The following is an 11,544-nucleotide window of genomic DNA, read 5'->3' on the forward strand; positions in this document are numbered from 1 at the left end:
GGATTTTACTAATGGTAAGTTTCAAAAGGTTCATAACAATTGCAGGGTTGGTAGAATTTTACTGTTGAAGCTTCCATTTTAACATTCATTTCATTTATTTAAGAGTTGTGTCTTCCATGGGTTTAAAGACTGTGCATTAAAACCTGGTCTTCAACTTTTGCAAAAGTTAATTGGCTTAAAGAGGTACTTGTTCAAACAAGAAAATGAATTTGTTTATTGTACTAGACTAAGCATTCCTTTGCTTATAAATATTTCTGCATTTGGGTTGATAAGGATCTCATGAATTCAAGTGGCATATGGAGGAGAAAAATAACAACCACAAAAGAAATCTTTTTACTTCATTTCCAAAAACAAGTGATTTTGATCGTCATTCCCAGAAGACAAATTCTATACGATTTATAAATGCTGGCTACCACTTGACGTGCTTCATTTACTTTACCCCCCTTTTTTTTTTTTTTTTGGCAGCTCCTATAGATAAACTGGAGTCCCACTTTCCCTGAACACATTCATTTACGTCAGTTCTGGGTTGGGTCCAGAGACCATTACAGCAAACACTGTTTTTCATCAGTTACAAGAAATAGATGAGAGATTTGGACCGCATGATTAATGCTGAAGACAAACTTTTTAAGTCAATGAAACATGATGAAGTGTCAAAAATGAGACAGCAGATATTCTGGATTTCCACATTTAAGCAAATATGAACTCAGCAAAAAATTTAATTCCCTTTCTAGGAAGCTATCAGGTAAAGTATGCATATCTATTGATTTCATTGTAGTGGTATTCTAACGATTCTAATATTGTAGTGGTATCTAGAAAGATAAGTTTTTTAAAAAAATAATCTTTTTATTTTGAAATAATTTTGAATTATAAATGTTGCAAAGATAATACAGCTTTGGGGTGCCCTTCATTCATGTTTCCCTTGTTGCACCATTTTATATCCTTGTGGTACATTGGTCAAAGCTAAGAAACCAACATTGGCACACTACTACTAGTTTATTTGAATTTCAACAGTTTTCTTACTTATTGTCCTCTTTTAGTCCCAGGAGTCAATCCAGGTTACCACATTGCATTTAGTTGTCATGTCTCTATATTTTCCTCTGGTCTGTGACAGTTTCTCAGTTTTCCCAGTGTTCATGATCTTGAAAGTTATGGAGAATGCTAGTCTGCTATTTAATAATCCTCAATTTAGGTTTGAAAAATGTTTTCCTTATGATCGAAAACCATGTGAACCTTTGGAAGGAATACCAAAGAGGTGAAGTGCCTTTCTCATCATGTCATATCAGGGAGTCCATGATATCCACATGACATCACACTGATAATATTAACCTTTAATATAATCGTTTAGATAAGAAAATGTTTGCCAGATTTCTCTATGGTGAAGTTACTATTTTCACCAAAATTGGACACTTTAATAAAATATTTTAGGCTAGATCAATGCCACAGGAGACAGTTAAGCTGTTAGTGAAACCAAAGTGTGGAGGTATCTTGTCATATACTGTGTTTGCATTTTAGAATAAGTAAATTTGAAACATTCAGCTAGTGGAATTATAAACAGAATTTTTTTAATCACTCCTCTCTGGAATTTTTTTTTTTCTTTGGTTGCGCTGATTCTTCGTTGCTGCACGCAGGCTTTCTCAAGTTGCAGCAAGAGGGGCTCCTCTCTAGTTGCTGTGTATGGGCTGCTCATTTTGGTGGCTTCTCTTGTTGTGGAGCACAGGCTTAGTTACCCCATAGCATGTGGAATCCTCCGGGACCAGAGGTCAAAGCCATGCCCCCTGCATTGGCTGGCATATTCTTAACCATGAGACCACCAAGGAAGTTCAAAAAATTATTTAGTTAATTAATTAAATAACTTTTTTTTTTTTTGGCCATATCACTTAGCATACAGGATCTTAGTTCCCTAGTGAGAGATGGAATCCGTGTCCCCAGCATTGGAAGTGAGGTATTTTCACCACTGAACCACCAGGGAAATCCCCTGAAATTTTTAAATCATATATCACAGAGCATGTTATAATAGCACAATGGTTAAAAGTCATTTCTTCTGGGTTAGAGTCCCCAAGTTTCAATATTTGGTGAACTTTGGGAAGTTCCTTAATCTCTTTGCACTTGCTTCCTTATTTGTAACCTTAAAAAGTACCACAAAGATAATAACAAATACATTCACAGAGATGTTTGAAAGATTGAATGAGTCAATATTTGTATAACTCTTAGAAGAGAGCCTGGATTTTGGCACCAACTCATTGTGCTGCATCTTGGGGTGGGTACAGAGGCTTAGTAACTTGGCAGTGGTATGTGACAACTAAATAAATTAAACAGCCTCTTTCATATTCACCCAGAACCCTGTGTACTCTTGTAACTTGTCAGCTACCATGTTTGTTGAAAAAAAAAAGCAAATTTTCAGTGACTTGTTAAATTTGTGCTGTAGACAAAAGTTAAGAGAGATTAGAGGAAAAATAATCTCTTCATGCCTTTCTGACTTTTATAAACTTTAGAAACTGAGCCTGCATTACTTATAATTAGAAAACAAAACAACACATTTTACAACTTTTAAAGACTAACTTTTGTATACCTGGCCTGTTTCCCATGAAATCCCTCAAAATAATTGATAACAAGGGAAGAAATAACACAAATTCCAATTATTCCTGAGCTTGTCACCATATTTTATAGCCTTTATATTGTTTTTCATTTTTAACGCTTAATACAAATATTATGACTCAGACCATTAGAATCTGCCCCAAATTCGGGAGACCTGGGTTCAGTCTCTGTGTTGGGAAGATCCTGTGGAGGAGGGCATGGCTACCCACTCCTGTATTCTTGCCTGGAGAATCCCATGGGCAGAGGAACCTGGAAGGCTACAGTCCATGGAATCATAAAGAGCTGGACAGACTGAACAACTTTCACTTTCAATACAAATGTTAATACTCCTTTAATGTCCCAGGTTTTTCTTTCAGAATCATACTGAAAAACACTAGAATATTTTTAAAGACAGTTGTTCATTTTAATAAGACTTTTCCAATAAATAAGGTGAAGGGTATCGAATTCAAACTCTTTTCTAACAGATGAGGTGATTGAAAGTAAGGCTACAAAATAAATCAATGATAGGTCTGAAAAGTAGCAACAAAAAGCAAACAAGCAAAACCACCCAAATCCCATGTAAGTGCATCTCCTAGTAGAGTATAACTGTGCATTCTTTTTGAAAAAACTAATACAGAAATTTTTTAAATATAAAAAGAAAAATTGAGATGTGAACATCTCCATTACTTTTTTTCTCTTTATCATAAAATTTAAAACAGATAGAGTTTGTGTTTAGGTTATATTGAAAAAAACTATTTCTATTTCATCTGTTTAACAAACATGTATAAGGCATTTATTTCCAGTCAACTCTCACACATGTTAACTCACTTCTCATAACCACTGTGAGGTGAGCAAGGAAACGTTTAACAGTGTGTAGGTTCAGTTCAGTTCAGTTCAGTCGCTCAGTCATGTCTGATTCTTTGTGACCCCATGGACTGCAGCATACCAGGCTTCCCTGTCCATCACCATTTCCCAGAGTTTGCTCCAACACCACAGTTCAAAAGCAACAGTTCTTCGGTGCTCAGCTTTCTTTACAGTTCAACTCTCACGTTCATACATGACTACTGGAAAAAACATAGCTTTGACTATACAAAGGTTTGTTGACACAGTAATGTCTCTGCTTTTTAATATGCTGTCTAGGTTGGTCATAGCTTTTCTTCCAAGGAGTAAGCGTCTTTTAATTTCATGGCTGCAGTCACCATGTGCAGTGATTTTGGAACCCCCCAAAATACAGTCTGTCACTGTTTCCATTGTTCCCCCATCTATTTGCCTTGAAGTGACAGGACCGGATGCCATGATCTTCGTTTTCTGAATGTTGAGTTTTAAGCCAAATTTTTCCCTCTCCTCTTTCACTTTCATCAAGAGGCTCTTTAGTTCTTCTTTGCTTTCTGCCATATGGGTGGTGTCATCTGCATGTCGGAGGTTATTGAAATATCTCCTGGCAGTCTTGATTCCAGCCTGTGCTTCATCGAGCCCACCATTTCATATGATGTACTCTGCATATAAGTTAAATAAGCACAATATACAGCCTTGTGTGTAGGTAACAGATAGCAGTGAAAGTGGCATCGCTGTAGGCTGGCTGGCTGTGGGATGTGAGTTATCACCCACTGAGTTGGGCTGCCCAGAGCCCTGTTCCTAGATGCCTGTCCCTAGGCCAGAGGCCACTTTTTTCTTCTTTTACCAGTCTCATAATATTCCACGTCTCCAGGAGGTCTGAATCTAACCTGGTGCTTTTGTTCAGTTGCTAAGTTGTGTCTAACTCTTTGCAATCCCAGGGACCACAGCACGCCAGGCTTCCCTGTTCTTCACCATCTCCTAGAGTTTGCTCAAACTCATGTCCATTGAATCTATGATGCCAACCAGCCATCTCATCCTCTAGTGCCCCTTCTCCTCCTGCCCTCAATCTTTACCAGCATCAGTCTTTTCCAATGAGTCGGCTTTTTACATCAGGTGACCAGAGTATTGGAGCTTCAGCATCAGTCCTTCCAGTTAATATTCAGGATTGATTTTCCTTAGAATTGACTGGTTTGATCTCCTTGCTATCCAAGGGACTCTCAAGAGTCTTCTCCAACACTATAGTTTAAAAGCATCTCAGCCAACCTGGAGAGCTACACTTAAACCTCTAGACTTCATGTTAGGTCAGTGCAAGAGCTCTAAAACTTCTGATGAAAAAATAGTACAGGCATCAGGTGAAAAAACTGAATTTCTCATCAGAAAAGAGAGACATCAGTGTTTCAAGAAAAAGGAGGACCAACACTGATGTTCCCCCTTCAGTGAATGGAACAGGATGTTATGTGTATTTTCATGTTTATTTCATCCGTGCACATCCGTGGTAGGGTGCTATGCTGCAGAAAGCATGCTTTTGTGTCCATGAGCTATTTTGTCGGAAGACAGACCAGAAGAGGAGACCCCGACCAGCTCGCCCACAGCTTCAGAGTGACCACCAATCCCATATTCTCAGACCAACTCTGAACCCTTCTTGGGTGGAAAAGGAGATCTCCCTCGAATTTTGAAAGTTCCAGTGTTGCTAAGAGAATATTGAGTTGAGCAGGACACAAAATACTAGATCTTTTACAGCCCTCAACTTTCACTGAAATTAACCCAGAATTCAGCTTTTGACACTGATCCCAGTTCTCATGTATGAAAATAGCAAAATTGAGTATAGAGAGGCAGAAATACACAGAGGCCGAGGATAGACAACTAAACAAAATCTACCTGCTTTCTTCTCTTTAATTCCTCCGGTCTGATGAGTAAAGAAAACCAAGTCTCTCTCTAAGACCATCTCCCCAACCCTGTGGGGGTCTCTCCCCAGTGTCCCCAGAGCTTTCCCCTCTCCCTGCCCCGCGACCAGGGTGGCCTGAGACGCACAGCGCCTATCTGGGCTGGAGCCCCAGCGTCGTGGAGGGAGACTCACCGTCGCGTGGAGATTTGGGCACGGGGATGACACTCCGAGTGCGCTGATTACGCGTGAGGCGGGCGGGGCCCCCTTCCTTCCGGACCGGGAATTTCCCTGGGCCCGGGGCTAGCAACTCCCTTCTGATCAGGATAAAAGGGGTTCACCCGGCTCGGGGAGCCACAGAGTCCGCTCAGCCAGCGCTCTCGCCAGCCTTCCCGCCGCAGACACAGACCGCCCGAGCTGAGACCCATGGCCCGAGCCGCGAACCCCGCCCCCCGGCTCCTCGGCGCCGCGATGCTGCTCCTGCTCCTGGTGGCCGCCGGCCGGCGCGCAGCAGGTGAGACCCGGATCCCCAGGGCGGGACGGGAACGGGCGGGTGCCCGTGAGGACAGCCCCTAACCCACTCTGTCCTTCCCGCAGGGGCGCCCGTGGTCAACGAACTGCGCTGCCAGTGCCTGCAGACCGTGCAGGGGATTCACCTCAAGAATATCCAGAGCGTGAAGGTGACGCCCCCGGGCCCCCACTGCGACCAAACCGAAGTCATGTAAGTGTCACCTCTGTTGCTGTCCTCGTCATCACCACCCACCGTGCCGATGCCCCCACCCCATCCCTCAAATGGACCCCCCACCTCACGTAGATTTTTGCTTCTCTCTGCAGAGCCACTCTCAAGACTGGTCAGGAAGTGTGTCTCAACCCCGCCGCCCCCATGGTTAAGAAAATCATCGATAAGATGCTAAACCAGTGAGTTGTGGTTTTTATTTGTCGTCTGACTAGAGTCATTATGCCTGCTGAAAATTATATCGGAGAACCCTAGGATTTAGCTGAAGGAATGAAAAATCACTATTTCAGAATTAAATTTGCCATTAAGGTCATTAATCTGCTCTGATGCCAGAAGGACATTGCCAATGCTTTCCATCATGGCCCTTGACTCTCCCCATTCAAATGAATGTGGGTTAAACTGCTTTCATTAAAATTCTCACTGGTGTTGGACAGTTTAGTTCAGTCAATCAGTGCTGTCCAACTCTTTGCAACCCCATGGACTGCAGCATGCCAGGCCTCCTTGTCCATCACCAACTCCCAGAGTTTACCCAAACTCATGTCCATTGAATCCGTGATGCCATCCAACCATCTCATCATTTGTCATCCCCTTCTTCTGGCTTCAATCTTTCCCAGCATCAGGGTCTTTTTGAATGAGTCAGCTCTTCCCATCAGGTGGCCGCAGTATTGGAACTTCAGCTTCAGCATCAAATAGAATTGGCTATTTGTAGCCAATAATACAGTGAATACTGCAGGCCTCAGCTCCATTCCTAATAAGAGTATCAGAGAGCCTAGAGGCATCTGCCACACAGTATAGCAGGTGGCAGGCAGTAACCACTTGATGCCAGGCTGGGAAGACTGGACTCAGAAATCTCTGGAACGCAGGAAGAGGGAAAGGAGAAGAGCAGCTACTAAGGAAGATCTTTTCTTCTTGCAGGGCCAGCTCCAACTGACCAGGTGGAAAACGGAAGCTCTTGGATGGCTGTTCCAGAAGTAGACGCTGCCCCTACAGAAATCAAAGAGGGAAAAGAGGAATCACCAGCTCCTAAGGCCACCTGGATCAGGCTTAATATGTTTGAACATCTCTTAGGAGGGTTCTTCCACTTATTTATTTACTTATTTATTTATTTATATGTTGCTTGGGTTTCAAAGATTCTATGTTACTATTTACATGTGACATGATTAAGGATGTGATCAAATCTACTTGCACATCCTATCATTATTGGTATTATTTATTTTATGAGAAAAAAGTTTATTTACTCCTGATTCTTACTGAGTTTGAAGTAGAAGGTTTGCAAATGTTTGCCAGTCATTAAATTAATATTTCTGAGGAGCCCACTTTATGCCAGCCCTCATGGCAGAAACTGGAGGATCGAAACAGATAAATAGTGAACTCATTGTCGGGTAGAGGGATGCATGTTTTTGTAAATGATTTTGTAAATGCATGTGTTTGTAAGTGTTTAAAAGAATGTTGGTTATTTACTGAAATGATTTCACAGTATGTGGTCAGCATTTCTCATGTTGAAACTTTAAGAGCTACAATGTTCTTAATACCCTTTGGACATGTTATGTCTTTCTTGTAAGGCACAGTGCCTTGTTTCATGTTGATTACACAGTGCTTTTCTATGTCTGAGAAAAGAGAAGTTTAAATATTTATTGATGTTTCTACAAAGAACATGAAAATAAAATATTTCAAACTAAACACTGTTTATTTCATTTTTTCCTGAGGAAAATAATTCTACCTTTACTGGATAAATCTGATGATTTACATAAACGTTTCCTAGCTTCTTTTTCTCCTCTTGGACATTCATTTGCTACACAGACAAATCAAACTATAAGTTATACTTAATTTCATCTGCTGATAGCTGTCACACCCCTTGTCTCTTACCAACCTAAGAATGTGCTTTTCCAAACTGTGCACTGGCCCCTTCCCCTTAGTGTGAGAGTCACTATAATATTATGAGAGCAATAATAATATATTGCTGTTTTTTATAAGGAGCTTCTTGCTACCTTGCTAGTCAAGTATACCTCTTTAAAAATTTCTTTTTTTTAAAATTCTTGTAGCTATCTTTTTAAAAAATGTTATCTTTTCTTTATTATTTTTTTTTAAATAACTATTTATTTATTTGGCTGTCCTGGGTCTTAGTTTCGGCATGCAGGATCTTCTGTCTTCACTGAGGAATGTGGGCTCTAGTTCCCTGGCCAGGGATGGAACCCCGGTCCCTTTCACTTGGAGTGTGGAGTCTTAGCCACTAGACCACCAAGGAAGTTTCTCTTGTAGCTATCTTAACAACAACACTCATTTCATTGCTTTGGCTAAGAGATTTTTCAAACAACTATTAACAGTTTAATGAAACTGGCAGTGAAATGATAATAAAGAGGATTTTTTCTTCAGGACTCAAAATACTTTGTGTCATCAATAGAAGCACAAAAAGTGAGTGACTGATTAATCTATAAAAGATCTAATGGACATTTGGGTTCAGTTTCCTAACTTTCATTTATAAGTAACTATCTCTGAATTTGGGTTTCCTTGGTGGCTCAGATGGTAAAGAATCTCACCAAAGAGTTTAAGGTTATCCCAACCCCTTACATCAGTTTATCAAATGTAATAAAATGGTTTTAAGATTTGAATGTGTTAGTTACCACCCTTCAGCATGTTTTCCTCTCTTTATACTAGAGTAGGATCTCCAGTCAGTCAAAAGAACAGGTTTTCATCTCCATTTAGCTATCTCCATGCCTCTAGAGCTTCCCCAGGAGCTCAATGGTAAAGAATTCACCTGCCATTGCAAGAGACAGAAGAGATGTGTGTTTGATCCCTGGGTCGAAGATCCCCTGGAGTAAGCAATGCCAACCAGCTCCAGTATTTTTGCCTGGAGAAGTCCATGGACAGAGGAGCCTGGCAGGCTACAGGCCATGGGCTTGCAACAAGTCCCACATGACAGCAGAGCACACACACACACACAGGTAGCAAGAAACAACCTCTGTGAGGTTTTTTGCACACTTCAGTTCAGTTCAGTCACTCAGTCGTGTCTGACTCTTTGCGACCCCATGAACTGCAGCACTCCAGGCCTCCCTGTCCATTACCAACTCCCAGAGTTCACTCAGACTCACGTCCATCGAGTCAGTGATGCCATCCAGCCATCTCATCCTCTGTCGTCCCCTTCTCCTCCTGCCCTCAATCCCTCCCAGCATCAGAGTCTTTTCCAGTGAGTCAACTCTTCTCATGAGGTGGCCAAAGTATTGGAGTTTCAGCTTTAGCATCATTCCTTCCAAAGAAATCCCAGGGCTGATCTCCTTCAGAATGGACTGGTTGGATCTCCTTGCAGTCCAAGGGACTCTCGAGAATCTTCTCCAACACCACAGTTCAAAAGCATCACTTCTTCAGCGCTCAGCCTTCTTCACAGTCCAACTCTCACATCCATACATGACCATTGGAAAAACCATAGTCTTGACTAGACGGACCTTTGTTGGCAAAGTAATGTCTCTGCTTTTCAATAGCACACTTACGAAAGCTAAAAGAATGATCATCTCTTCATAATTCCAGTGTACTGACTATGAGATGAGAAGAAAGAAACTGTGAACTACAGAATAAATTAAAGCCAGTTGTCTAGATGCTCCATAAATACTAGCATTTGCTCCCTAATCCTAAGTCAGAGGACATGGGAAAATGTTTACAAGTGTGACCCACCTGAGAGAGAGTTCAGTTAAGCCCTCACCCTTAAGACCAGTCCTTACCCTCAAACATGGAACTTGCTACACTGGCCACTTAGCACTTGTCAATACAGAACACAGCCCCTGAAAAGCAAAAAGATGTTGCTGTTCATTTGTTGATTAAAGACAACCATTTCAAAGAATCATTTACTTCAGAGTAAATTCCGGCTCTATCAATCAGTTGTGGACTGTGTGCTCTAGGGTAAGTTCCTGACCTAACCTTAATTTTCCTTCTACCCAGTAAAGGTAATGACAGAACACTCTTTCTGAAGTTGTACAGGGATTTAAACATCATCAGTGTCTCCAGGAATCTGCCATTGGCCCTCAAGGCCAACTCCATGGGCATCATCTCAACTTCAGTGCTGGATCAGGTGGATATACAGTGTAGTTTTGACATCGAATTTCCTGGGCAGTTCCCGTTGGAAGTGTCACAGCAGGAAGTGAAGCACAAAGCATGTGAGGTTGTGGTCACAGCATGAAGGAAGTAGAAAAAGAATATTTCGTGCTATGTCACAACGTTGAGAGATCATCAGCAGGAAATAGCAATGGCAGCAGTGACTGAGATTTCCTGAGCAATGTTACTAAATGAACTAGAGCTAGAGAGGAGAAAGTATGGCGTATCCCATTTTGTTATTGTGAATCTTTCTTTGTGAGTTGTATCAGGAGATGTCCTCTCAGGACTTCCAGAAGTAACTAGAGAAACACTGGGAGATGGCAGAGGTGGCAGACCTGTGATAGCACAATGAGGGCCATCCAGAATCACAGATGATGCTATTGCTCCTTTCTGGGACTTCTCATACGAATAACAAGGGGAAGGGCTTGTCCTCTCTTTACTGTTGATGCCCCGCTTGTATCCTCTCTGCTTACTGATGAGTTCTGAAGTCACAATGGGCAACATCTATACTTTTCTGGTGGCTTCCCAACTCAAGTGCCTCTCTCCTGCTTCTTTCCTGAGAGTTTTCTCTGCTTGGGAGTATGGAAGGGGGGGAATGGCAGAGGAGTCTGCTCAGCTCACAAGTTGGATGACCTGTCATGAGATGACTCTCACTGAGAGTCAGGAGTTAGTGGATGTGTATTTTATTTTCTAGTTAGACATTTCTAGAAGTTGCACTACATATATATATATATATATATATATATATTTCTACTCTCTTCATCAAGTTCACATTTTCTTTTAAACTTTTTTAGCATATTTATAATATGTATTTTAATATCCTTAATATATATTAATGTTAATTAATTATTATACTAATTAATATATATTAATTCTATAATTCTGTCCTTTCTGAGTCTATCTCTATTGCTTGAATTTTCCTCTTGGTATGGGTTATGATTTTCTACTTCTGGCATGTGTAGTAATTTTTGATTGGATGCAGGAAAAAAATGTATGTTATGTTGTGGAGCATCAAGATTTTGTTTTCTTTTGGAGTCTTAGCCTCTGTTCTGGCGGGCAGCTAAGTTACTGGAGCATCAGCTTGATCTTTTTGTGGCTTGTTTTTCAGCTTAGTTAGGGTGGTCTAGAGAGAGTTCTTTGCTTTGGAGTTCATTTAATTGTACTGCTGAGACATATCTCTTTTGTGTCTCTACTGAATGCCCTGAGTGCTCACAAGCTCTCTAACAAGTCAGAACTCAAGTATCTCCCCACTTCATAAGAGGTCTGAGAACTGCTCAGCCTGAACATCTATGGATGTCCTTTCCCTGAACTTATGGTGTTTCACCATTTGTGACTTAGTATTGATCAAAGAGAACCAATGGAACTTTAATGCCAATTTCTAGAGCTCTATTTTCTTTAGCCAACTCCTTAATAACTATCATGATGTCCTGAG

At 41.1% G+C, this 11,544-nt stretch overlaps 1 protein-coding gene across 1 annotated transcript; it reads left to right on the forward strand.

Annotated features, from left to right (window-relative positions):
- The first annotated feature begins 5,716 nt into the window (after positions 1 to 5,716).
- On the forward strand, positions 5,717 to 10,197 carry LOC138081856 (growth-regulated alpha protein-like). The gene is made up of 4 exons (XM_068974970.1): positions 5,717 to 5,807; positions 5,891 to 6,014; positions 6,128 to 6,211; positions 9,960 to 10,197. Exons 1-4 carry the CDS (start codon positions 5,720 to 5,722, stop codon positions 10,195 to 10,197), a joined length of 534 nt encoding a protein of 177 aa, XP_068831071.1. The 5' UTR covers positions 5,717 to 5,719.
- The last annotated feature ends 1,347 nt before the right edge of the window (positions 10,198 to 11,544 follow it).

Source organism: Capricornis sumatraensis, chromosome 7, assembly GCF_032405125.1.
Source record: "Capricornis sumatraensis isolate serow.1 chromosome 7, serow.2, whole genome shotgun sequence".
Taxonomy (NCBI): domain Eukaryota; kingdom Metazoa; phylum Chordata; class Mammalia; order Artiodactyla; family Bovidae; genus Capricornis; species Capricornis sumatraensis.